The sequence below is a fragment of the Microcaecilia unicolor genome, chromosome 7 (genome assembly GCF_901765095.1).
Source record: "Microcaecilia unicolor chromosome 7, aMicUni1.1, whole genome shotgun sequence".
In the NCBI taxonomy this organism is placed as follows: Eukaryota; Metazoa; Chordata; class Amphibia; order Gymnophiona; family Siphonopidae; genus Microcaecilia; species Microcaecilia unicolor.
In genome coordinates this window covers 70799998-70827530 of record NC_044037.1, presented here as the reverse complement: position 1 = coordinate 70827530, position 27533 = coordinate 70799998, and the positions used below count along the sequence as shown (strand labels likewise).

Here is a 27533-nt window from a genome sequence, read left to right as displayed (position 1 = left end):
TTCCGGCATCTGTCTGATCTCTAAGTACTCACTGCACTCCTAGATGGTGATGACAGAGGAGGCAGTCTGAAGCTTTCCAGTCACAGATGCTCACGCTGCTGACATTGAGTGAAAGGTAGACTTGGTAGGGAACCATACAGATATAGTGGTGAGAGAGAATTGCTCATAGGTTAGCCTGACCTCTTATTCTAGACTACAAAGTGGTGACCTCTTCTTCCAGACTACAAGGTGGTTGTTTTTAGGCTAAAATGTATGTTCTTTTGGATTCCAGTGGGTAGATATGTACATGTTACTATGAGGCAGGGCACACACTTCTCCCATTGCATAAAAGTATGCATACTGTTAAAACAGTGCACACACCTTTCTTTGTGTATTGAAGTTGGGCATTGTTCAGAAGGTTATTTTATACCATGTAGAAAATCCATTGTTTATGAGAAGGTGAAAATGATTTATGTATACCATATCTGTAAATCAAGATCAAACTGATAATTTTCAAATACTGATATAGATGTTATGCTTGAGTATGAAAACATACTGTGACCACACCTTGAGTACTGTGTGCAGTTCTGGTTGCTACATCTCAGAAACGTTCGAAGGGGTAGTTATGTTGTCTGTAAGATGCCAGGGGCAGTTGGTGCCTTATAAACTAAACAATTTATTGAGGCATGAGATCTTGAGGACAAGAGTCCACTTCATAAGACTTTGGTCCTCGAAAGCTCATGGCTCATATAGTTGGTTAGTCTATACGTTATCTGTCTCTCATCATGGCCATCTCAAAGATATTGCAGAGAAAAAAGGTATTTTTGTCTAGAAAATAAGCTTGTTACAAATGTACAGCAAATGGCACTGTTGTGTGTTTGTGTGTGTATGTCTGTCTGTGTATGGGGATGATATTCTGCTGGCAACGCTCAGTGTTTTGCTGACAACCACCGGCATTTTGCCTAGAAATTCTCCTTATACCACGGTCCCACGGTTTGGCATTGATCAGAAGCATAAGAAAAGCAGAATGATTGTGTGTCAGGCCACAGCAGCCTCTTCTGCTACCCAGCTATGACATTTTTCTTGGAGCCTAAGAAAGACTTATTTTCAGAGAGTCAATGGATCTATAAGTTGGTGAACACTTTTGACAGGTCTCTGCATCTGAGTGAAAACTAATGTATCTGGAAATCCACGCTGGTGTAGAAAAGAAATTGAAGCAGGTGACCGAGGTAGTCCCAGATCTGTGTTCTCCTGTTTTACAGTTTTATCATAAGTTAGTGATTGGAGCATCAATTTTGGAGGATCAGTTTACAGTGATGATTATTTGTAAGAAACATTAGACCATGGGCCTGGAGGGCAGTTTTCAAAGCCTTTCCAACATATAAAACTGTACTGCTTACAGAAAGGGGCCTAGTACAGTCAGAGCAGAGAATTTCTTTCAGTAACTCATTCTTGAGGAATACTAATTGTACCTCATGATTTTTCTCAGATTTTCTAACACTGGATTGTATGTACTACAAGAGACTCATTTTTGTGATCTTCCTATTGGGGTAAATATGAGTTTATCAAAATCCAGAAATGTGTGGGCACCAAGGAAAATTTCCAGAATTTTGTCTTTAATTACCAGAACTAATCAATTAATGGAAATTAATGTAGTTAATATCCTGAAATGGAGGGGGGGAGCACCTGCCGTCTCTGTCCTGGGGTTTTATGGGTGTCTAGGGTGTTGCATGTTTACCTACTTTATTATTTTTCTTTCTCTAGGGCAAATCCACCAAAAATAAATTTAGGTGGTACTACCACATCCCAGCCCACAGGAGTGTTTGGACTCGCCAACAGTACACCCAGCAGCAGTTTGCCAGTGAACCAGAATGCAGCTCCTTCTGGCTTCAGTTTTGGGACTAGTACCACGCCTGCCCAACCTGCAGCAAACACGGGGTTTACCTTTTCCACTGGAGGTGGCACTACTGCCAACCCTTCTAGTTTTGCCATCACCACTGTTGCACAGGCAGTAAAGCCAGCAGCTTCCACAGGTCTAATATTTGGAACCTCAAATATTGTGACTACTGCACCAGGAAATACACAATCAACTGCTACGTTCCAACTTGGCCAGACTACAGGTAAACTCAGATATATATATATTTTTTTTCTTTGTGTCTATGACCCAGTAGCTTGGAGCCATTAACTTTCTCTGTTCAATCCAATAGAAGTTGGAAAGAATTATACAAAAGAGGTTGAGACTGTCTAGGAGCAAAAAAACGGACAAAATTGGACTGGGGGTTCCAGAGTATAATAATCCCTCTCTGTCAAATTGTCCCAGTGCATTTGTATGGGGAGCAATTTCCAGCTTCTGTAGCATAGAAAATTTAGTGGGATGGGGGTGAAATATAGTATGTGGATAAAAATGGTAAAAAGACTTCCAAGTTCAAAAATGGGTCAAATTGGAACAGTGTTCCAGGGAAATAATGGCCTAGTGCATTTCTGTGGGTAAAGAAGTAATAGCTGCTGTAGCTTACAAACTTGTATTCAGTGAAACATAGCATTTAATTCTTCCTTTCAGACCACCTCTTCTTATTTTTCTCTGCTGTCCCCACTCCCAGCCACAACATTATCCCATCCCCAAAAAGTACCCCATGCAACTGCCCTAGCATCCTGCAAACTGCTTTCACATCCAAACCCTGCCTTATCACCCCTTAGACAGTGTTTGCATAGAAATGTAACTGCCACACCTCCAGGAAATACCCCCTTTTGCTGCTTCCCCCCCCCCCTGCAAATTGCCCTTGTACCAAACCTAACTGGCACACCTCCAGAAAATACCCCCTACAGCTGCTCCGCCACCCTGCAAACTGTCTTAACACCAAAAACCTTACTGCTCCTCTCTTCAACTTCCCCACCACCCCACAAACCAACCATTTATAATACTGCCACACTAACACAAAAACACAACCACAATATACATACATAAACATGCCCCCACACCCAACAGCCCACAGGCAATACAGACATTTGCCCACATAAATATAGTGAATTTGGAAAGAATCACATGAGCCATGCTCTGCATGCTTTTCTTGCTTGTTATTAATCTCTCATTTTTCTTAGCCACCACAGCAGTCACCTGACTTTGAGACATTGTACATGATTCATTCTGGAATCTGACACAAGCTTGGCTGTAGCCGACAGTAAATGTCGCTATTGCACAGTGTCTGAGACTTTACCCTCCCCTTTCCCCTGTTGAGTTTATGAATGCTGCTTCTACAGAATTCTTATTCCAACTAGACTTAGAAGCATATGAGGAAGGGCCACAGAGGTTAGAGCTCTTCAGCTTGGAGAAGAAATAGCTGAAGGGAGATTTGTTAGAAGTTTATAAAATCATGAGTAAGGTATAAAGGGTAAACAGAAAAAAATGATTAGTTACTCTTTCAAAAAGAAGAGAGTTTAGGGGACACATCATGAAGTTAGATAGTGGAACGTTTAAAACATGAGTGAGAGAGAATATTTTCTCAACATTCCTAACCTATAGTTACGCTCTGAACTCTTTCCTGAATGATGTAGTGAAAGCAGTTAGCATATTAGAAAAGGTTTGTACAGATTACTGGAGGAAATGCCCATAAACCATTAAAGTAAACATGGAGAAAGCCAGTGCTTATCTCTGTGGATAAGGAACATGGAAACTATATACTTCATGGGTTTCTACCAGGTACTAATGACCTGGATTGGCCACTGTTGGAAATGGGATACTAGGCTTGACAGACCTTTGGGCTGTCACAATATGTATGTCTGTTGTTTATGTTAACATATGTTAAGCTTGGGAATCAAACTCTGGTCTCTGACCTGGCGCAGCACTGCCACCAAACGATCAAGCTAGGACTCTGATTTTACTTTAATAACAGGCAGATTTAACCTGGAGTACTGGCATTTAAACTAAACCCTCTGCTCAATATTTAAAAGAAAATCAGTAAAGAGATTACCCTGGCAGATTCCCATAATTGTGGTTTAGTGCACGTTAAAAATACTCTGCTTTTCAAACAATTTCTTCTGGGACTATGTGAAGGAGCTACTTTTCTAGATTGGCTTCTTGATGAGCCTTGCCAGGGTTAGAGAGTAGTCAGGAGCATGGACACAGGGTTAGATGGTAAAAAGCAATTTTACTTTCTCTTTTGAAGTGTGTGAAACCATATGTCACAGCTGTACATGTTTCACATTGGATGCACTGTAGACCCCATATAATATATGTTAGGGTCCAAGATATTTAATCACGTGGATACCAGTAACATAAAAAAATATGGCAGGGAGGTTCTGGAAGCCTAATTTAGACTGTTGGGTAAAAAGCTGAAATTCAGATCCTCTAGTTTAGCATTTTCAGAAATGCTCCCTGTTCCATGTGCAGGACCTAAGAAGTAGCCAGAGCTCCTTAGTCTCAGTGCATGGTTGAGACGATGGTGCAGGGATGAGGAATTTAGGTTAGGAACTGGGCAACATTCTGGGAAAAGGGGCACCTATTCCAAAAGGATGGACTTCACTTTAACCAGGCTGCTGACGCTAAAGGGGGAAAGAGCTCCTTTTAAACTAAAATAGGGGGAAAGCCAACAGTCGCCCAGGAGCACATGATTGGGTGTAGCGTATCGGTGAAGGATATTATTGATACAGGACATTTAGGGAATCCCATTAGAGAGGTTTCAACAATGGTGGAAAAAAGCCAGGTGTGTTTCAAGGGCGAGCAGAGTAAAGGATACAAATTACTCCATCAACTTCTAAGCAGCTTGTAGATGCAGGGAAAATGCACAATTTGAAGTATCTGTATACAAATGCTAGAAGTCTAAAAAAAAAATAAGATGGGAGAATTGGAGTTTCCTTGTCATCAAGCAGATGTAGCCATTACGTATGGGTTGTGTCCATCAACCAGCAGGGGGAGATAGAGAGCACTCAAATTTCACAGTGCCACATGGTCAGCTAGATCCACTGCCTCTTCAGTATTCTCTATCTCCCCAAGCAGGGTGGCTGCAGCTTCTTCGAGCTCCATCAAAAATCTGCCTGGGGGTGGCTCCTGGCTTGCCAGTTGTTAGCCGGGGTGTTAGAGGCTATATAGCAGCTTCACTTTGAAGGCACATAGGTTAGCCATTTCCCTGCCTTACCCATGCCCCCGTGGATGTGGACATATTAGCTTGCTTTTCCCTGTCCTTTCCCACTCAGTGGATGCAGGTACATTGGTTCGCCTTTCCCTGCCTTTCCCACTCATCTGAGCCTCCGGAGTTCTTATTACCTCTGCTTTCCTCACAGCGTTAAAAAAAAAAAAATGGAACAGAGGTTTTCCTTTGATTCTTCTATGGAACTGGAGCTGTGATACTCGGTCCGGTGAGGTAAGAGTGTTTTCTACCTCCTCCGGGGTGGGCCCGCGATCTGGGCGTTTTTGGCGCGAAACCGCCATTTTGAATTTTCCTGCCGTTTTCGGCGATGGCTGCAGAGAATGTAAAGCGCTGTTCCCGGTGTGGCAAGCGCAAATCAGCAGCGGGGCTCTGTAAATCGTGCTGTACAGGCATAAGAGCCAGACCGAGCATGGCGAGCGATGATTCTTCCTGCTCAGAGCTGGCAGCGGATGCCATTTTGAATTCTCCGCATGGCGCGGCCTCCGTAGAGATGGAGAGCCCTGAGCCCCCCCCCCCCCCCCCCCCCCGTGGATTCTGGCCTGGGACTGCCCGCTGAGGCTATTTTCCCTGATAATTGGCATAAAGAAAAGCATAGAAGGGCTAATTCCCCTTCAGATTGTGGTGCACCTCCTTCTCCCCCCCCCCCCCCCCCCCCCCCCCCCCCCCATGGTCGGGCTATGAGGATTCGGAGAGTTCTGGCAGGCCTTCGTGGTCTGAGGAGCCAGAGTCAGGTGCAGAATTACCACAGGATCTGGATGATCCCTCCACGGTGAGGATTTTCCACCGTGATGAGCTGCCAGCGCTTATTTCAGATGCCCTACAGGTCCTTTCTATTGAAGAGCCTGACAGTGGCACGGCCTCCTCTGTGAATCCTAGGATGGCTAGTACCAAAAAACCTGCTCGAGCCTTTCCTTTGCATGACTCCATCCAAGAGCTTATTTCCGCTCAGTGGGCTGACCCCGAGGGACCTTTGAAAGTTTCCAGGGCTATGGGGCAATTATTCCCTCTGCGTGAGGAGCGTTTGGCTCGCTTTGCAATGCCTAAAGTAGATGCCCTAGTCACTGCGGTGACAGAGAACTACCCTCCCTGTGGAAGGAGGAGTTGCCCTGAAGGATATACAAGACCGTAGGCTGGAAGCAGCACTTAAACGGTCCTTTGAAATTGCAGGTCTTACTGTTCGGGCGTCTGCATGCAGTTGTTATGCTGCTAGAGCCTGCCTGGCAGTGGAACAGCCCGGAAATGGAGCGGAGCCCTTCTCAGATGTGGCTCCGCAGCTGGAGTCAGCCTTGTCCTTTTTGGCTGATGCCCTTTGATATTGTCAGAGCTTTGGCTAAAGAAATGGCAGTAGCAGTGGCGGCTCGCCGTCTTATTTGGCTACGACATTGGGCAGCGGACATGGCCTCTAAGCAAAGGTTGATGAAGTTGCCCTTTTAAAGCCTTCTCCTATTTGGTGAGGAGTTGGAAAAAAAATTAAAGGCCTGGGAGATCCTAAACCCCAGCGCTTGCCCGAAGATAGGCCGAGGCCTTCCTCCAAGGGCCAGGCGGTCCACTCCTCTTATAGACCTCGCCTCCGAGAGGCACTGTGAAAAGTTGAGTGCTCTCTATCTCCCCCTGCTGGTTGATGGACACAACCCATACGTAATGGCTTCATCTGCTATGACTAAAGGAAAGAAAATTACCAAGGTAAGAACCTAATTTTCCCATATAACACTAAAGGAAGAGGTTGATCTAATAGGCATCTCAAAGACCTGATTCTGAACACCCATCTTAATGTCTTACTAGGCAACAGTTTTATGTGAAAATTAGGGTAATATATGGAGTGTTGACATCCTGTGGTTGAATAATAGGAGAAAGACTGAGGTCTTCACAATTTGATGGTTTAAATAGAGAGTGCAAGCGAGATGATAGCCTGCACTGTTAACAATGGTAATTGCTGCCTAGGGAAGAAAGTGATGATTTGAAGCTGTCATACACTTCAACTATGACAGTGAATGAAATGGTAGTTTCCCATAATGTGCAAAGCATAAAATGCAGATGCTGGTATGTGGTGTAGAATTAACCACAAGTAGCGTAAAAAACAGAAGAAACCAGTCTTCGCAAGAAATAACAACAAACAAAACAGCGAAGATGACTAACAAAATAAAAAAATAAAGAATTGAAAAATAAAAACATAAGAATTTAAAAATATATATAAAAATATGTGTAGCGTCAACACTTGGTTGTTGAAATTAAAAAATAAACTTTATCAATGCATAGCAGGGAGAAAGGGACTCGGCACAGCTGTATTTCGGCCATACAGGCCTGCGTCAGGAGTCTTCTCACGGTATGTTGTTCTCTTATACTATCCAAATTTATCCATTGATAAATAAAGTTTATTTTTTAATTTCAACAACCAAGTGTTGACGCTACACATTTTTATATATATATTTTTAAATTCTTGTGGTTTTATTTTTTATTTTTCAATGCTTTATTTTTTCTTTTGTTAGTCATCTTCACTGTTTTGTTGTAGAATTAACCAAACATCTAAATACGAGAATAGTACTAGTCCACTGTAATGAAGATGAGGTACTGCTGTGACTACGCATACTATGAATACTCACAGTGCTGAAGTCAGATTGAATGGAATTACAATCAAAGGAAGGGAATTGTATCCAGTATATAATAAAATATGTGCTTCGATACTGGAGGAAAATCCATAGTCTGCTACGGAGATAGATATGGGGAGGTACTGATTGCCCTGGGATTGGGAACATGGAATGTAGCCACTAGTTGGGTTTCTGCCAGTTACTTGTGGCCTGGCTTGGCCACTGTTGGAGTGTCCAAGAAAACAGCAAGGCAGATGATCTGCAAACTCCAAGATGGAAATCAACGAAGCAGATCGGTAGGGGATAAACACAAATTTATTGAATGAAAACCAATATAATGAGCCTGACACAGGCCGTGTTTTGCCCAGCAGGGCTGCGTCAGGGGCTATAAAAAGCAAATCACATATAAATTAAAAACCAATGTAAAAATACATACATATAAAATATAATATGTATACGTTCTCAATATAAAACACTATAACAAATCAAAACAGAAATTACATATATAAAAATATATGAAAAAACTATATATACACAGACTCAGCTAATATCGTGATCATCATATTTTAATACTAGTATAAAAGGCCCGTTTTGGAAAGAAATGAAACGGGTGCTAGGCAGGTTTTCCTCGTAGTGTGTATGTTTGAGTGAGTGTGTGTGTGAGAGTGACTGTGTGAGAGAGAGAGAGTGACTGTTCTATTGTGTGTCACATAGAGATTAAGACGGGTGCTTGTGTATCTGTGTGTGAGTGAGAGAGACAGAGTTTTCTCAGAGATACAGTTTGATTGACAGAGAGTCTGGTTTTCCCCCTTCTCCCTTCCCTCCCTATCCTACCTTTCCCTTCCGTTGGCCTCCCCCTCCTTTTCCTCCCTCCGTCTACTGAGTGAGTGAGTGTGAGCCCCTCCCCTCTTGCAGGGTCCCCACCCCCATCTCTCTGGTGTGAGGACCCCCTCCCCGCCTCCTTTTCCCTCTGTTAAGCGTTTCTGTCTTCCTTCCCTGACTTCCTCCTCCTCCATGCTTGCATTATTGCAAGAGATCGGGCAGGCTTTCCATTCCGAAATACCGAGGGGGGTTCCGGGATCTCCTCCAAGTCCTCTGTCATCGCCGCTGTGTGTACCGCCCCGCCCTCGACGTCATTGCGTTGTGACATGATGGCGGAGCTATATTTCCTTTTTTTTTTTTTTTTTGTTGCCTCGCCGGTACTCTTCCATCGGGAGTTTAGACCTTTGTTTCTGTTTTTTGAAGCGCGATTCTTTTATGGCGATTGACCCGCCCTCGATGTCATGACATTTAGACGTGCTGGACATCATGACGTTTGGACGCGAGGGCGGAGCTTACAGAGATGGAGCCTGAGCTTCAGAGGTTACAAACTCTTCACTGAAGCCACAGTGTCAGCTTCAGAACATTGAGGTTGGTTTTTAATATATAGGATATATTTTCTTTTATGTGGATTATAATTTCATTTGTGGGGGTTCTTTTATTCTATTTATCATCCACATAAAAGAAAATATATATTAAAATATGGTGATCATGCGGGTGACTCCCTCCACAGCTGCCGTGGTTTCGGGACCGATGGACCGTTTTGCGCAGCCTGTGGGTGCAACGGGGCAGGATTTCTCGCTGCAGGAGGGAGCAATGGGAGGTTCCTTGCTCCCTCAGCTTGAGGCCGATATCACTTTTAGCCCCGAACAGCGGAGTCCTCCGATGATGCCGGCAAGGGGTCTGCAGCAGGGGCAGGAAGCACTCGGCATCTCTGACCTGGAAGTGCATTCAGTAGAGGGAACTGCAGCAGACCAAGAATTACCGGCTGTGGAAGTCGGAGGAAAAAGATTCAATGAATTGCTGGCTGGGAATCAGGAGCAGACAATGAAGAGAGACTTGACTGAGCTTACTATACCCAGTAAGTCATTTTTGCCTTCTAAACCTGGGAATATAACTCTTGACTCGATTTGGGAAGCCTTGGTAGGACTTGAGAACTCTTTTACACAGAAGATATCTCAGGTGTTACAAGTAACTCAGTTGCCTTTGGAAAAAATTGAAGCTTTAGAAACTAGAATGAGTAACACTGAAAAATCTTTAATTTCATGTAATGAAGCACTAAAAACTTCTCAACAAATACAATCAAATTTGATAAAAGAGAACATTATTTTGCATCAAAAGACTGAAAATTTGGAAAATCAACTAAGAGCTAAAACTCTTAGGTTGATTAACTTTCCAAAAACTACACTAATGGCTCCACTAATAATGTTTAAAAAATATTTATCAGATATTCTAAAGATCCCTGAACAAGTATTCCCTCCAATCTCAAAAATTTATTATTTACCTCCATATAAAATTGAGAAACAAAAAGGTGTAGTGGACCAACAAGAACAAAGACCTGATGCTTCATTTGACATGCTGAACTTAACGCAAGAACTTCAAAAAGAAGAAATGACAACGATTCCAGCAACATTGATTGTCTCCTTTGTGTTAGAACCCGACCGTGATTGGGTTCTCAAACAATTTTTCCGTCATAGAGATGAACTCTTTATGAATAACAAAATTAGAATATTTCCGGATATTGCCAGAGTAACACAAAGGAGACGTCAAGCGTTTTTGAAGCTCCGCCCAAGGGTCCTACAGTTGGGAGGACTATTCTGGTTAAATTTTCCATGTAAATGCGTGATTAAAGTTAGCTCAGTCAAATATATTTTCTATGATGCTAGTCAATTGAATAATTTTCTTGATTCTAAGTTTGCAGTTAATTCCAGTCAGCAATTGCAGGCTCTGTCTACATCTACTCCGTAAAAAGGATTATAACAGGCATATTATGTTCTCTTCCCTTTTTTTCTTGATCTTGTGTATCAATGAGAAAAATTTTTCCTGGAATTGTACCTTGTTTTTTCTCTCATATTGTGGACTTGAAATGGATGAGATAAAGTAATTACCTTTTATTTTGATTCTCCTATGAAAATGATGTATATTTTCTTCCATTTTTTCATTTACAAGTGTTCTTGTAATAATTTGTTAAAACTTATAAATAAAATAATTAAAAAAAAATATATATGGTGATCATGATATTAGCTGAGTCTTTGTGTATATGTAGTTTTTTTTCATACATTTTTAATATATTTTTATATGTGTAATTTCTGTTTTGATTTGTTAGTGTTTTATATTGAGAATGTATATATTTTATTTATTTGTTACATTTGTACCCCACATTTTCCCACCTATTTGCAAGCTCAATGGGGCTTACATAGTACCGTAGAGGCATTTGCCAATTCGGTTGATAGCAGATACAAAGTTATGTTGTGGTCAGATGAGGTAGGTGTGGATCAGGCGTAATGGGGTCGAAGGAAATGAAGATTATAAATTGTCCAGTACAATCATTAATTATGCTGTGTTGCTGGGTGCAGGGATTTATGTTGGATCGGTGGGATAGGATTTTTTGAAGAGGTGAGTTTTGAGTGATTTCCTGAAGTTTAAGTGGTCACGGATTGTTCTCACAGCATTTGGGAGTGCGTTCCATAGTTTTGCACTTATGTAGGAGAAGCTGGATGCGAAAGTTGTTTTGTATCTTAGTTCTTTACAATTTGGATAATGTAGGTTTAGGTATGATCGTGATGATCTGATTCTGTTTCTGGTTGGTAGATCTATTAGGTCTGTCATATATCCTGGGACTACGCTGTAGATAATTTTGTGGACCAGAGTGCAGATTTTGAAGATGATCCGTTCTTTGGGAGCCAATGCAATTTTTCTCGTAGGGGTTTAGCACTTTTGAATCGTGTTTTACCATATATCAATCTGGCTGCTGTATTTTGGGCAGTCTGGAGTTTTTTTGTGAGTTGTAGTTTACATCCTGCGTAGATTCCATGCATGGCTTAGGACCATTGATTGTATTAGGTTTCGAAAAGTTTCCCTCGGGAAGAAAGCTTTTATTCGTTTGTTTCCACATTGCATAGAACATTTTCTTTATTACGGTATTTACTTGGTTCTTGAGTGTAAGGTTGCGATCGAGTGTGACGCCGAGTATTTTTAAGCTATCTGAAGTAGGGAGTGTGTGTCCTGGGGTGCTTATGGTTGCGGGTTTGTACTTATGTTGTGATGAGAGGATGAGGCAGTGTGTTTTTTCAGTGTTCAGTTTCAATTGGAATGAGTTTGCCCAGGAGTCCATAATGTTGAGGCCATCATTAATTTCATTGGTTATTTCTGTCAAGTCCTGTCTGAAGGGAATGTAGATTGTAACGTCATCTGCATAGATGAATGGGTTGAGACCTCAATTGGACAATGTCTTTGCCAGTGGGATCATCATCATGTTGAAGAGTATTGGTGATAATGATGATCCTTGAGGTACTCTGCAGGCTGCTTTCCAAGGTAGTGATATGTTTCAGTTTGAATTTACTTGGCATGTTCTGGTGATTAGAAAGCCCTTGATCTAATTAAGTACGGTTCCATCAATCCCAAAGTGGCCAAGGAGTCTCAGTAGTATGTTGTGGTGTACCATGTTGAATGCTCTCGACATGTCAAATTGGAGGAGAAGTATGCTTTTGCCTATGGCTAGTTCCTGCTTGAATTTGGCCAGGAGAGTGACTAGGACAGTTTCAGTGCTGTGGTTGGGAGCGGAATCCTGATTGTGAATCATGCAGTATTGAGAACTTGTCTAAGTATTCTGTAAGCTGTTTGGTCACCAACTCTCCATCAATTTTACTACTAGAGGGATAGATGCAACTGGGCGATAGTTGGTGATATCATTAGTTTTTTTTTTCTTAGTGTCTTTAGGTATTAGGGTAAGTAGGATGTTGCTTTCCTTGTCATCAGCAGCAGATGAATCCATTAACTGATGGGTTGTATCCGCCTACCAGCAGGTGGAGATAGAGAGCACTGAAAAACCATAGTGCCTCTTGGATGGCTAGCCCCAACTGCCTTCAGTATTGCTCTATCTCCCAGCAGGTGTGAACGTAGCTTGATAAGCTCCTGGATTTCAGACTGCCTGGGGTGGCTCCTGTGCTTTGCCAGTTGAGCAGGGGTGTTGTGGCTGGTGGAGCCCACTTTAAAACAAAAAAACGGAAGATATACAGAAAGTTTGGTCTTTCTGTATGTCTTCCGTTTTTTTGTTTTTTCTGGTTTTTTTACGGGAGATTTGGACAACATTGGGGCGTCGCTTCAGATGTGTGGCTAGATGATCGATGTCCATGGAGAACTGTCCATTCAAAGGAATCTGCCACAAGCTTCTGGTGTCACTCTTGTTGCAGTAGCCTAGTGGTTAGTGCTGCTGACTTTGAACCTGGGGAACTGGGTTCGATTCTCACTGCAGCTCCTTGTGACTCTGGGCAAGTTACTTAACTCTCTATTGTCCAAGGTTACAAATACTTGTATATACTATGTAAACTGCTTTGGATGTAGTTGCAAAAACCACAGAAAGGCAGTATATCCCATTTCCCTTCCCTACTAGCAGCTGGTCATCTTTCCTTCTCCAAGGAGACCAACTGCAAGGCCCACCTGGGAAGTGATACGGGAAACCATGGCAACTTTTTCAAGGGGAAGCAAGACCCATCCCCCCCCCCCCCCCCCCCCAAATACTATTCAGAATTAAACACAATTGTGCCAGAGGTGCACTGCGGCTCAAAATTAATCAGTGCTATGCTTTCTTGGCCATGCAGAAGACTTTCCTGCTTAAAGGGACAAGTGTACATAATAAAACTTGGCTAATACAGCCACTGTTGTAGTTGTGGGTAGGGTGAGTTTGCTTGGGGGAGGGGGGATTTCAGGTTGCAGAATGGATGGGTGAGTTTGGGGGGAGGGGTCATTGGAACGATGTTTTAGGGGGACAATCACCTGAGGGAAATTTAGAGAGGTGGGACCAGCTGAAGGTTTATTGGCAGAAGGGAAATTCCTCTTAGGGAATGGTGATGAAGGTAGGAAGCGATATGTTGCTGAGGGAAGGAGAGAGAATTATGGTTCCCTTTGCCTTCCTCCCTCCCTTCACCAGCATTTGTTTTGATCCTTAATCTGAGAGAGCCCCTACTCAAACACTTTGAGAGGATTTCCTCCCAGCAGATTCCATTGGGTATACTTCTGTGCCTTTTGCTCCAGCCTTGTTTTTGTGGCCCATCTGAAACATTTTGACAATCCTTTCCTCTGAAAAGGTCTTTTTTTTTTTTTCTTTTGCATTTATATCTTTGAGGTGTGTGAATATTGAACAGAAATGGACTCCCCCCCCCCCCCCCCCCCCCACACACACTTGCTGTTTCATGTGGTGGCTAAGCAGTATTAATTCCTACAATGTTCTCTGTACCAAAAAAAAAAAGTCTGTTTCAGTACAAAGTAAATTCATGTTCTGTAGGTTATCGTTAAATTAGCTTTGTGGGCTGGACACAGACCAACTTGTGCAGAGTAATGTTCATATGCCTGCCTGTGTGTATTGGAAATCACTACATCTCACAACTAGTCAGATTAAAGCTCTCTCATTTAAACAGTTGAGTAGTTTTTCATTATTTTGATTAATGAAAGAAGAGAATGAATTATTCCTTTAACCTGTTTTTTTTTCTTTTCATTTTTAATCTTCTGAAGATTAGAGTTAAGTGATCAGAGTATCAAACATATAAATGGCAAGTGACCGACTCATCTGCAAATGCGCAGTAGAGACTTCCCTCTCTGTCCCGCCCTCGCGTCAAGACGTGATGACATCAGAGGGCGGAACAGAGAGGGAAACGGAGTCAGACTGTCAGACGCCGCCGCTGGAGCCTGGAAACGAACATCGCGCGCACCAACCTCCACCCTTCCCCCCCCATCCCCGCCGCCGCTCCCTCCCCCCTCCCTGCCAGGCCCCCTGCACTGACCTGACAGCGCCTCTCACCTCCGTGTGGAAGCGCTGTAGGCAGCAGCAGAGCAATCTGCTGCTGGCTGCAGCGCTTTCACACGGAGGTGAGAGGCGCTGTCAGGTCAGTGCAGGGGGCCTGGCAGGGAGGGGGGAGGGAGCGGCAGCGAGGAGGGTAGCTGGAAATCTTGCCTGTTTTAACAGGCTTAACGGCTAGTTTGGGAACATATAGCACAATGTCTCTAAATTCTATTCTGCTCTCCAAGCAGATGAACAAAGGTTTGGCTGAATGGATCAAGAAATTAATATGAGATGTCTGATTCTTGCATTATAATGAAACTGTAGGTGAGTTAACCTAGTCAGAGCAGTTTGTAAAACAGACTCTTCACCTGCACTGATAACTGACTACTAGATATACTTTCATATGTCGTCCAGAATGCCTGGTTATAATAAGTCATCACTGATTTTCCTTTTGAGTGGTTAATGGTTTTTGCACTCTGATTCTCAAAGTCATGGGGATTCTGATGGCCTGAAGCATTAGATATAAAACTTAGTGGCAGTTGAAAATCTCAATCTTGTTGCTGTGGGTGCCCTAGGGATCATGTGTATTTATATTCTTAAAGCACAAAAGATATAATTTGGAGATGATATTGGTACTAATAACTAAACTAAATGCATCAAACTTTGCTCTAAGAACTGTTAGAGAAGAGACTTGTCTTAGTATTATTATTTAATTTAAGCAAACTAAAGCCTCAGTCACCTCGAGGGAAGTCATAGACTTTTCAACAAACCTCATTGGGGTAATCTATCATTGGCTTCTGCCCCTCTGAAGCAGCAATCGTGAAACAAGGGGGCACTTTGTTGGGGTATTGAACTTGAGCTTTGATGCTACCCTCTTCACTATTCCAGATTTTTGGTGTGCAAACAGTGAAACTGTGTGTTCTAGTAAGCTATTTTTTTATTGTCACGTTGTGGCTCTATTCTATAGAACTGATTTATAGACTTAAACAGAACTGAGATTAGTAGACACCTGCCTTTATTTGGATTTATAAATATTTGGGTCTGCACTGTTTTTTTTCAGTGGTGACTTTTTCTCCCAAGATGGGGAGTTGTTTTTCACTATTGTTTTTTTTTTTTCAGGCAGACGGAAGCTAATGATAACCCCATTGAGGTTTGTTGAAAAGCCTATGACTTCCCTCTGGGTGGTTGAGGCTTTCGTTTGTTTAAATTAAATAATCCTGAGCCAAAAGCTTGATGAATTTAGTTTATTAATGTACTTAGTCATTTCTGGACTTGTATGTATGCTCTAGCAAGTTTAAATCTAGAAACATGACTCTAAAATGTGAAATTAACATAAAAATAACTTTTGTTAATCTGTTTATTAAGGACTAGGATTTGGAATGCTGTCATCCGCAGCAGTGGCTACTACTGCAACCCCTGCCTCCATAGGAATTGTACCAGCCAGCACTGTTCAGGGCCCAGGTTTACAATTTGGAACCAAACTCTCAGGTACACAATGTGAGATGTTCAGGAAAAAAACAAGATCTATTATGGGAAATACCCTAAACACTCCTAATGGGACTGTCTCCTTTTTGAGTGATAACTAGTCCATTTGATGATGCCGCCTTTTTTTTTCTTCTCCAACCCAACAGAATTTGGAAAGAACTATTCAAAAGGGGTCAAGAATGACTTATCGGTCTATTTATGTTTGAGTATGTACTATGCTGCCTAATGAGGGATCACATAAGGTGGTGTACAGATTAAAATGAGAGAGAAGGAAAGGAACACCATTTAATGATAGGACAGAAAAATTAAAGGCAGCAATAAGGAAGGGCAGAGCACACATTCTCACTGGTGAAAAGCTGACTCTGCTATAGATTGCCATATGCTTTTCTGAATAAATGTGTTTTCAGGTCTGCTCAAAACCTTAAATAAGAGAGTTTGGATCGTAAACTTTTTAAGAGACGCAAAAGCTGAGTCATGGGTGGAGTCCAGTTATCAACAGTGAATAGAGAGAATAATAAGATGTGATTTGTAAGCAGAACAGAAGGCGCATGCTGGGACATAGGAAATGATAAGGGAAGAAAGGTAGGTAGGGGCTTGCGAGGAAAGCACTACAGGATCTTAAACTGAATTCAAAAGGAAATTGGAACCAGTGGTGGCAGATCCTGAGTGGATTAACATGGTCATATTTTTTGGTGAAAGAATGGAGATAGCTATGTTTTGAACAGATTGTAGTGGTTTGATAAGGCTTGCATTAAAGCCAGAGCAAACGATGTTGCAGTAATCAAGGCATGAAAAAACTGTGGCATAGAGCAAAGTGATGTATTCAGATGTTTGCGAATTGAAAGGAAATGACGAAGGGCAGTAAAACTAGCTCTACTTGATGGTCAAAGATAAGTTTCAGGCCAAAATGAACATACAAACAGAGAAAATTATGGAGATTCTTGAAAGGCATGGAGATCCTTGAAAGTTGTCACTTCTGTGGAAGGTGATATTGTGGAACATAAAGGGCCACCAGTTAACCAGTAGGCCATAGATTTTGTCGTGTTTAGGGTCGGGTGATTTTCCTTGAGCCAGGCAGTAACAGAATTAAGGCACATCTTCCTGTCTGGGGGCAAAATAATACTTTAACAAAATTGAGCTATAAGTCCCCTCCTTCTCCCTCCCACCCCCAAAAAAATGGCCCAGTGCATTCTATGGAAGAGGTTCAGACTCTGTAGCAGAGAATATTTAATGGAGGAGGGGGAACAGTAAAAAGACAGTCTGGCCGACATTCAGAGTAAGTTAACTGGCCCAGAACAGCCACCAACCAGTTAACTCGCTTGTATGCGGCTATCCAGTCATTTTCAGTGGCCCCTAACCATTCAGCAGTGCTGAAAATGACTGGTTAGCGCTGAAGTGGAAGCTGGCTACTTTGGAGACATTTCAGGGGCGGAGTCTGGTTAGCTTTCAGCATTCAGAGCTAAGCCACCATGTTTAGTGCATAAATAGGAAATCTATTTATGCGGTTCTGTCTTCATGCGCAAGCCTGTGACCGCTTAAGTCTGAATATTGACTTAACCAGGCCTGAGCTAGCCGGCTTTTAAAAAAACATAAATTCAGTGCCGAAGCCCGCACAAGGCCTGGCGTTGAATTTCTGGTTTTAGCACCAGCAGTAGACAAAAAAAAAAAAAGCTATCTGCCGCTTGCTGAATATCAGACCCCATGAGTTTAAAAATGGGCTAAACCAAACCAGGGGTTCCAGAGAAAGGAAGCCTCCCAAAATATGGCCCATGCTTTTCTGTGAGGAAAAGGAGTTCCTGCTTCAGCAGCATAGAAACTTGAGTGAAATGTTTGTTACAGAACAGGGCAAGGCAGTTTAAAGGGGATGGGACGACTTCCCTTTGAGGAAAAGCTAAAGTGGCTAGGGCTCTTCAGCTTGGAGAAAAGATTGCTGAGGGGGAGATATGATAGAGGTCTATAAAATAATGAGTGGAGTGGGATGGGTAGATGTCAGTCGCTTGTTTACTCTTTTCAAAAATACTAGGACTAGGGGGCATGCGATGAAGCTACAAAGTAGTACATTTAAAATGAATCAGAAAACATTTTTCTTCACTCAACATGAAATTAAACTCTGGAATTCGTTGCCAGAGAATGTGGTAAAGGCAGTTGGCTTAGCAGAGTTTAAAAAAAGGTTTGGCTGGCTTCCTAAAGTGAAAAGTCCATAGACCAATATTAAAATGGACTTGGGGAAAATCCACTGCTTATTTCTAGGATAAGCAGCATAAAATGTATTGTAATTTTTTGGTTCTTGCCAGTTGTGACCTGGAGGGGGAATGATTCAATTCTGGTATTGTTGGCTTTGTCCCTTGCCTTTGACACCGTTGATCTTAATCTCATTTGTACTTTTTGTTTTTTGGTGTCAGAAGCAAGGTCAAAGATTGGTTGCTATCTTGCAGATAAATGTCTTATTGATGTTAATTGATGAATCATGGGGAAAATCTGGACAGGGGGAATGATTCAATTATGGTATTGTTGGGTTTGTTCTTTGCCTTTGACACCGTTGATCATAATTTCCATTTTTTACTTTGTTTTTTGGTGTTAGAAGCAAGGTCAAAGATTGGTTGTTTTTTTCTTTTTTTTTTTAAACTAGAGACATCAGCAGGTTTCTTGAAACTAGTTGTACTGTGTAACATATTTTACTATTCGGCTGAATGTGAATACCGAATATGAATAATTGGCATCGAGCTTTAACATAATAAAAGAAGCAAGGTAAAGTTGGAGATCAAGTGTTTATTTCAGTAGGATTTAGCACAGTAGAGCCCTAGATTATTTGTATTTTAATTTTAAATCACTATTTGGCTGAATACAAACAGTGTATTTGGGGCTGAATCGAATATGAATATTCGGTACAGCCCTACTTGAAATAATAAAGTATTGGAATCTTGACGATTTTTCCCTTGTTCATTGTATATGTTCAGTCTGTTGCTGATTTGATTAATAATTTTGAACTTAAACTATAACTTGATTTGATAATAGGATGCCTATGTGGAAAGCCCCAAAATGTGGCCATTCTGTAAAGTTCTCTTCCAAGATACCCTTAAAATCCAACTGAAGAACCGGAGTAAATGTGTTGGTCAATGAACCTTAGTGGTAATGTATTCTGTGCCTTTATCCAGACAGTGTCTTACGTACTCAAATCGTCATGGGTTCAGTAGCTGCCACCTTCCTATGCAATTTTTAATCAGTAAACTCTTTGTGTTAATAAACTTGGTAAACTTCCTTATATTGTTCATGCTACTTTAATACTCATCTTTAAAGTATAACATGATCTAGTATGCTTAGGGGCGCTCTTCTCCAACGCAGCACGTGTTTCGCTGGATTGCTTTTTCAAGGATGTCGCCTAATATCCACTGCTCATCCTGCCGACATTCGCCAAACATCCTGTCCTTACAGCAACTGCGCCCCCCGCCTAGCTCTAGAAACCTTCCTCTCCCCCAACAATTCCCACAATTCTACCCTTCCATCCCCTCTCCCACACCGTGACTCAAGACCGGTCCCTGGCCCCTTACCTGCTCAGGAAAAACACTCGGCAGTCAGAGCAGGCAGCAGGGGCGTCAGGTGGTTGGTTTCAGTTCACTCCAGTCACATACAGCTGGGTAGACAGGCAGTCAGAAGGCAGATGAGCACTGAAACAGAGGTGGCAGCAGGCCTCAAAAAAGAATGTGGCCGATAGATGTTGAAGCAGTTTAAATGCTTCAGTGTCCTGCGCCTCCCTGCAAGGCAGGCTGAGATTGGGTGTTGGATGTCCAATCCCAGCATGCCTTGCTAGTTAAAACTAGCAGCTGTGCCTTCCTGGAGGGAGTGGTAGAGGGCGGTTCCAAGGAACTCAGTGCACCCGTCAGGTGCTATGAGGGGGGGAAAGCCTGGGAGGAGTGGGCAAGGGGCCATCAGCATCTGTCACAACCACAGGAAGGTGAGCCTTTGGACCACAGCCATAGTTTCGGCAGACAAGTCCCCTGTACTGGCACAAGACAGGACTCGGAGCAAGAACCAAGGCAGGACTAGGTATGGCAAGGCTAGACGGGATGGGGCTATACTAAGCAAGGCAGGACAAGGACTGGATCCAGACAGGGCAGGGAAAGCAAGGCAGCGGGGCTAGAACTGGAAACCAGACGGGACAAGGCAAAATGAGAAACTAGGCTAGAACTAGGTCCAGACAGGCAAGGCAAGAACTGGATCCGGACAGGACTGGACAAGGTGATGAGCAGAACAGGCAAGGCTAGGACTAGACACTAAAGGCAAAGACAGGACTAAACAGGGCAGGGCTAGAACTTGGCAGGAATTCGGAGATGAGGTAGGGCTGGAGCTGGGCAGGAACTCAGAGACGAGACAGGGCTGGAGCCGAAACAAGTTCAGGAAACATGACAAGCCTGGACTAGGAACAAGGCTAGAGCACATGACAAGGCAGATGACCTGAACACCGTAAAATAGGGCTCTGCTGAGATGTCAGAAAAAGGTGCCTCCCTTGACTCCCGCTACAGGAACTACAAAGAAGGGCTTCTGGGGCTTGTGTGTTGCTTAGGATGTCAGGAGGCGATGCAGAGTGAGACGTCACAGAAACTGTCTGGAGGAACACCGGAGAGTAGCTTGGGACCCAGCCCGACGCCCCCACAGCATCTGGAGGTGAGTTGTAGCTTGAGTCATGGCAGGAGCCGTGATGGTGTCCAGCTGTGAAGGGAGGAGGAAGATCTCTGAAAGAGAGAAGCATTGAAGGCAAGCCACTCGGCGCCTCCTCCCGCCTCCTTACTAGTTAGGACCGCTGGTGCAGTGCAGGTATTGATGAGAAGCAAGCTTAATTATTGGACTATTCTATGGGCTGGGTGATGTCATAGGGCTTGGCATGTTTGGCGCCCTTTAGAGCCAGCGCCCTGGACCAGACCCTCACCTGGTCCATATGCTGAGCTGGCTCTGGTGGAAATAGCAGCATTTTTAACTCCTCCTCCTGAAACCCCAGCCATGACAACCCATTTTTTTAGAAAATGATTGTTATTGCCTGTAGGGTGATGGGGGAGATCCTAGGGAAGCTCAAGAGAGACTCTGAGCAAGAGACCCATTTTACTTTCATTTTTATTATCTTATTTAAAATAGGCCTTTCTTGTAGAGAAAGCTTAAGAAATGCAGCAGACCCAGGAGATTAAACTTGGTTCCAGATGTTTGGAGGAATCTCTTCCATCCTAGAGAATTGGGATTCTCAGTCTGTGGAATCAGCAGTGGCTTTGGAGCATTGGTGGTGCTTCTAGTGTAGCAAAAGGTATTTTGCTTTTCTCCCCCACGGAGGACAGAGAACTCCCAGTAGGAGTGGGATAAGATCTTATCATGGTGTGCCTTTTGTAAGGAAGAACCGTTTTCTGTCATTACTTAGACATTGGAAGCGCTCAGTGTTTTTGATCCACCAACCTAGGAGACCGCTTCAGTGGGGATCCTGTCCTGTAATGAATTTTAAAAAACTGCTTTCTCAATCCATAAGCGACCTATGCCTTAAATCTTAGCAGAGCGGGAAGCTATAGAGTCTGGGCTCAAAGTTGGCAGGGCTATGGATAAGCTTTTTACCACTTATGCTAGGAGAGGGAAAGACTAAAGCACTGGTAATGGCAATTGTCAAAGAAGGCCACTATTCTTGTTTAAGACAGCATGGCCTTGAAGGATATTCAGGATTATAAATTGGAGTCCTTATCAAAGGATGCCTTCAAAGTATCATCTTTGGGGCTTCAGGCAGTCGGTATAGTGTTTACGTCTATAGACCTTGTCTCCATTGGATGCAGCAGTCCAGCATGGAGTCGCCAGAAGAAGGTCTGAGTGCTCCTCAAGAGTTCACTTGTATCGAGGCAAGTCTGGTGTAAATGGCAAACCTCTTGTACGATCTTATCGGGATTTTGACCAGAAGTATGACAATCATGGTTTCGGCCAGATGGCTATAGTGGCTGCGGAATTAGCTGGTGGACATGGCCTCCAGCACCTGGCTTAGCAGGCTCACCTTTTGGGGGGAACTGCTGTTTGTGGAAAACTTGGAAAAGCTGGTAAAGGATCTAGCAGAGTCTGTCTCATAAGCTACCAGAAGAAAAGATCAAGGTCTTGTCACATAAGACTCCTGGTAGGCCAAGGTTTATGTTTGTTGAATTGGTCTTAATAAACTGCCTTTTGGTGATGCCAATCAAAGCAGTTTACAATTCATAAAATAATGGGAGAGGAACATCAATATATGATAGAGGGTAGTTGGAGGGCTAGAACAGGATAGGGACATTAAACTCAGGGGGCTTCAAGCCTTAGGTTTGCCTTCCTTTGGTTAAAGAAGAAAACTTCTAAAGTCCTCTCCTTGAAGACTGTATTCTTGGTGGCCATTTCTTTTGCTTGGAGACAGAGTTACAAGCATTATCATGTTGGGAACCCTTTTTGTGTTTTACAAAGGCTTGAGTTTCTATCAAGACAATGTTGTCCTTTCTGCCCGAGTTTCATGTTTTGTTCGCAATTTGATATATGGGGGGGGGGGGGGGGGGTTGGTCAGCATCCCGAGCAGACACATGGTGCGTGCTTCTTACATCGACATCGTTACTACCTTGATTTTAATTTATAATTACATACAACAGCTGCAGAGCCCTATTTTACGGTGTTCAGGTCGTCTGCCTTGTCATGTGCTCTAGCCTTGTTCCTAGTCCAGCCTTGTCATGTTTCCTGAACTTGCTTTGGACCGCGGACCTTGCCTAGCCTTGCTTCAGACCCAGCCTTGCCCTGCCTCGTCTGAGTTCCTGCCCAGCTCCAGCCCTGCCTTGTCTCCGAGTTCCTGCACAGCTCCAGCCCTACCTTGTCTCCGAGTTCCTGCCCAGTGGAGGAGTAGCCTAGTGGTTAGTGCAGTGGACTTTGATCCTGGGGAGCTGAGTTTGATTCCCACTGCAGCTCCTTGAGACTCTGGGCAAGTCACTTAACCCTCCATTGCCCCTGGTACAAAATAAGTACCTGAATATATGTAAACCGCTTTGAATGTAGTTGCAAAAACCTCAGAAAGGCGGTATATCAAGTCCCATTTCCCTTCCCCTCCTTACCTCAGATTGCAATTCTAAAAATATCAAAATGCATGTCAGAAAAAATGGCGCAACTGATTCGCAACTGGATCTTCTCATTAAAAAAAAAATGCTGTTCTTTAAAAGCATCATGTCTGAACAAGTGGAAGCAACCAAAGTGGTACGTTCTGAAATTGAGTCTTTAATTCTCAACTTGCTGAAATTCACACACACTGATTCTTTGGGAACTTGTACAAAAAGCCTTCCTGTCAAATTTGCCCTTCTTGATCAACATGATAGAGACATATGTTCTTTGCAAAGAAATATTGAAGACCTTTCAAGTAGAAACTTTAGATGCAATATAAAAATCCTTCGCCTTCCTGAATCTTCAGAAGTTTCTAACACAATTAGTTTTCTCACTGAGATGATTCCTTAGCTTCTCAAACCGGATCTTTCCAAACTGTTAGAACTTGAAAGAGTACATCGCATCCCATCCAGGCCTCTGAATTCAGCAAAATATCCAAGGCCTATAGTTAACTACTCTGGTATCGGCATATCCGCAATTGGCAAAAAAGTGTTGCCAATCTAGCCAAATCTACAGCATCCAAAAGGAAAGAATTCTTGCAACTTTGTCAGCCTCTTGAAGACATCAGAACAAAATTTGGTCTCTTATATGTAGCCCAGATGAGGGTAACATAACTGTACCCATACTTATCTCGAGCCTTCCAAGCTGAAATAATTTTTGGAATTCATCCATATGCAATGATCCAGACCTTTTCCTTTTGTTCTCCAACCAATATTTTGTCTGGCCTGAAGTGATAATTCCCGATTACCAGTCATGAATATTTATCACAGTTATGCGCTTATCTTGCGGTTATTTATAAACTCTTCTTCAATTTAGGAAGTAGTACTTGCGTCTTCACTAATCCTGACTTTTGACACTCCTTCATAGTGATCCATTGGGCACCAATCCAGTGCCTTTTGTTTGTGATTCTATACCTCCAGTAACCTCATCATCAACTGGGGTGTACTTTATCTGTTCCTTTGGAGAAACAAAAAGTTTTCAAATTGTTGACTTACAATTATATTCTAATTATATTTTGTCTCTAATTCCAGGTCATGCTTATGAACAGTACGTTCTCATTTTTTTTCTATTGATTTATGACTAATATGCATATAGTTTCTTAAAATGTCAATTAACTAAAGTTCCATCTAGTTAAGAGGAAGAAAATTGCTAACCACCTCAAATCCTTGCGAGACTCATTTAACAGTAAATGAATGTTTTTGTTTTTTTCTTCCATGTCTCAATCTTTTCATTCTCCTGCAATACATAAGAAAAGGGGAGTAAACTTTATTTTATTCTTTGCTAAATGCTCAGATTTTGAAATCATTCTGATGGTAGATGGATATTAGTCTTTGCTAATATTAACTCTCTCCCTTATACTTTTTTTTAAAGTGTTTATGCACCGGTCTCTGACTCAACTGTATTACAACACCAAATTGGTTCACTGATAATTGCTGGGGATTTCATTCAACCTTTAGACTATTGTTTAGACAGAACTTCCAAAAGTAGACCAGCTAAATCCAAAATGTTAGTTGAATTTAAAAAAATTGATGTTAAATACTAATCTTATTGATGCATGGAGAATACTTCATCCCACTGAGGATTACACTCACTTTTCCCCACTACTTGACAGATTAGATTACTTTCGTATCACTCATATTCTTTCACCCTCTCTCATTGCATCTAATATTCATCCTATGCATTTATCAGATCACGCTGTAGTATCTATATAATTAAAACTACAATCCCGAGGAAAGTAAATGCCTCTTGGAGATTTAATAATGTGATGCTAAATAATGAGAATCTTGCCAAAAAGCTTGCTAATTTCAGCAAAGAGTTCTTTGCTAGAAATTTCTTAGATGTCATTTCCCCAATGACACTGGGAAGCATACAAAGCTACTCTTAAAGGTGAGGCCATCAGTTTAATGGCATAGAAAACAATCTACCTTAATGGAAAGCACTCTCAATCATGAAGTTAAAATGCTTGAAGCTAATTATAAGATCCAGCAATTCTAGCCAAACTTACAAAACTAAGTATAACTATAACTCTGTAGTATCTGCAAAGGCCAGAGATGATTTATTTATCCAGTCTACTGGTTGTTATTCTAGAGACATAAAATGGGCAAACCTCTTGCCAAATATTTAAAACGGAAGAAGTCCAGAGAACCTATCCCCTCATTACACTCTACAAGGTCAAGTTATAACTAACACCAAAGGTAAAACTATAGTTTCTGAAGATTTTTATACAAATCTCTCTAAATCTGAATCATTAGGCTCTGCTCGTGATCTTGACAACTTTTTAAAGAACATTTGACTTCCCTTCTCTCTCTTTGTCCTCAAAGGCAGCTCTAGATGTGCATATTACCTCTAAAGAAATAATAGATGCAATATTGTAACTAGCTAGCTACAAAGCATCAGGCCCAGATGGCCTGACTGTAGAATTTTATTTAAAAAATGTAACATGATCCTCGTACTGCACCTATTAACATATTTCAGTTTTGTAAGAGAGCATCCTGACCAACAGCGAAGATTTAACAAAAGAACTATCATCCTTCAAAGTTCAAAACTATAGACCAATCTCACTACTAAAAGTAGATTACAAAATTCTTGCTGAACATCTAAATAAAATCATTGGCCACTTAATTGATCTGGATCAAGTCAAATTTATGAAAAACAGATTTATCTAAGACTTTCATGGTATTAAATTCCTGGCTAAAAATATTCATGAACCTGTGATTAGTATTGCCTTACACTGAAAAAGCTTTTGACAGTGTAGAGTGATTATTCCTCTTACGGGTCTTAAGTTGGTACAGTTTTAGTGAAGCCGTTATATTATGGCTTCAGGTTCTGTATTGAAACCTTATTTCCAGAGTACTAGTTAATACTCTGACCAAGGATATTCCATTAAATTTGGTATTAGAACCATTACTATCAGACATCCACCAATCACTTAATAGATGGTATTCAATCCAAACAGCGACAGATCAAGTTGGCTACGTATGCTGATGATGTCCTCCTTTTCATTACAAAACCTCAGGAATCTCTACCAGAATCCATCAATTTAGTATCCAGATACTCCCATTTCTCTGGTTATAAAGTTAATTGGGATAAATCCAAAATTATCCCCTTAAATTCACTATCCTCTCCTTCAGATTTCCAACAAATGTAATTTTTCTGGGTCCACAAAGCTTCCAAGTATCTAGGTATTCTTATCCATAAAGATCAAGAGCAGCTCATGTCATTCAATTTCTCTAACATTAAAGATATTGTCACTCAGGCTATTTCCTCTTGGTCACCTTTTAAGCTAAGATGATTGGGTAGAATCTCCTCAGTTAAGATGACACTTGCCCCTAAAATCAACTACATTCTTTCCATGTTTCTTTGACTATGTCCATAGACCTTTTACTCGTGGCTTGACCGTAAGTTCAGCACCTTCATAAGTCTACACAAGAAACCACATATAGCCTTGAAGAAATTGAAAGCCTAGATCTTTTGGTGGTCTTAATATCCCTGATTTTTATTATCATTTAGCCTTACTTGGCAAATATGGTGTTATCTGGTTGCTACACATCCCCAATATTCTCCCCGCCCCCCGTTCCTCCTGGTTAGAACTAGAGGAAATGTGCTTCCCTTATACCCCTTTCTGTTCTTGGGCAATATGAGGTTACCTCTTAATCTGAAAAAAATCTATTAATGGTAGCTCAGACTGCTCTATTTTCCCTAGATAATTTGGCAGACACTTCCTTACTTTCAGATAAAGATTGTTTTTGGAACAATCCTAGAATTATTTGGAAAAATGAGAACCGTTATCTATTCTGGAAACTTTAGCAAAATCAGGTTTTATGGACTCTAGATCAGTTGCTTAATGATAATACTTTGTCTTTTTCAGAGTTTGTGACTAAGTTCCCAGCATTATCCTCACACAAATCACAATTGTTAACATTAACAAATGCTATTGCTTTTGATAATGTTTTTAAGTTCAATGTCTGAACCAGTGATTTAGTCCTTTCTATAGGCAAAGCTGTTTCCACTTTTTATAAAATTTGTTGAGACAAATGTTTGGCATTCCTAATGATTTGCATTACAAATGGTGCTCTCAACTTGAAGCTGCATCTGTCCAACCGGATTGGCTCATGTGGAATAAAATCAATAGACCAAATTCTTTCTGCAAATATGAATCAATCTCTTCTTTATGCACAACGCATACTGGAATCCAAGGAAAATGTGAAGGGCCAACTTGAACCAAGATGATCTATGCTGGCGGCATTGTCGGTTCTTCTCTGGAAATATGAGACACATATTGTTTGATCGTCCTTCAATCCTGACTTTCTGGAAGGAGATTTGGTCCACATACAATTTATTGCTCATTGGACATTTCATATGATAATCATCCTATGATCCCTTTATCCTTGTTTGCATCTATGG

At 41.9% G+C, this 27533-nt stretch overlaps 1 protein-coding gene across 5 annotated transcripts in view; it reads left to right on the top strand.

Annotated features, from left to right (window-relative positions):
* Positions 1-27533, top strand: part of NUP62CL (nucleoporin 62 C-terminal like) — a 109539-nt gene that overhangs the window by 27871 nt on the left and 54135 nt on the right. For all 5 annotated transcript variants that reach the window (XM_030210220.1, XM_030210223.1, XM_030210219.1 and 2 more), the window contains 2 exons: positions 1744-2099; positions 15891-16013. In XM_030210220.1, coding sequence (XP_030066080.1) covers positions 1744-2099; positions 15891-16013 — 479 coding nt within the window. The remainder of the gene's footprint in view (positions 1-1743; positions 2100-15890; positions 16014-27533) is intronic.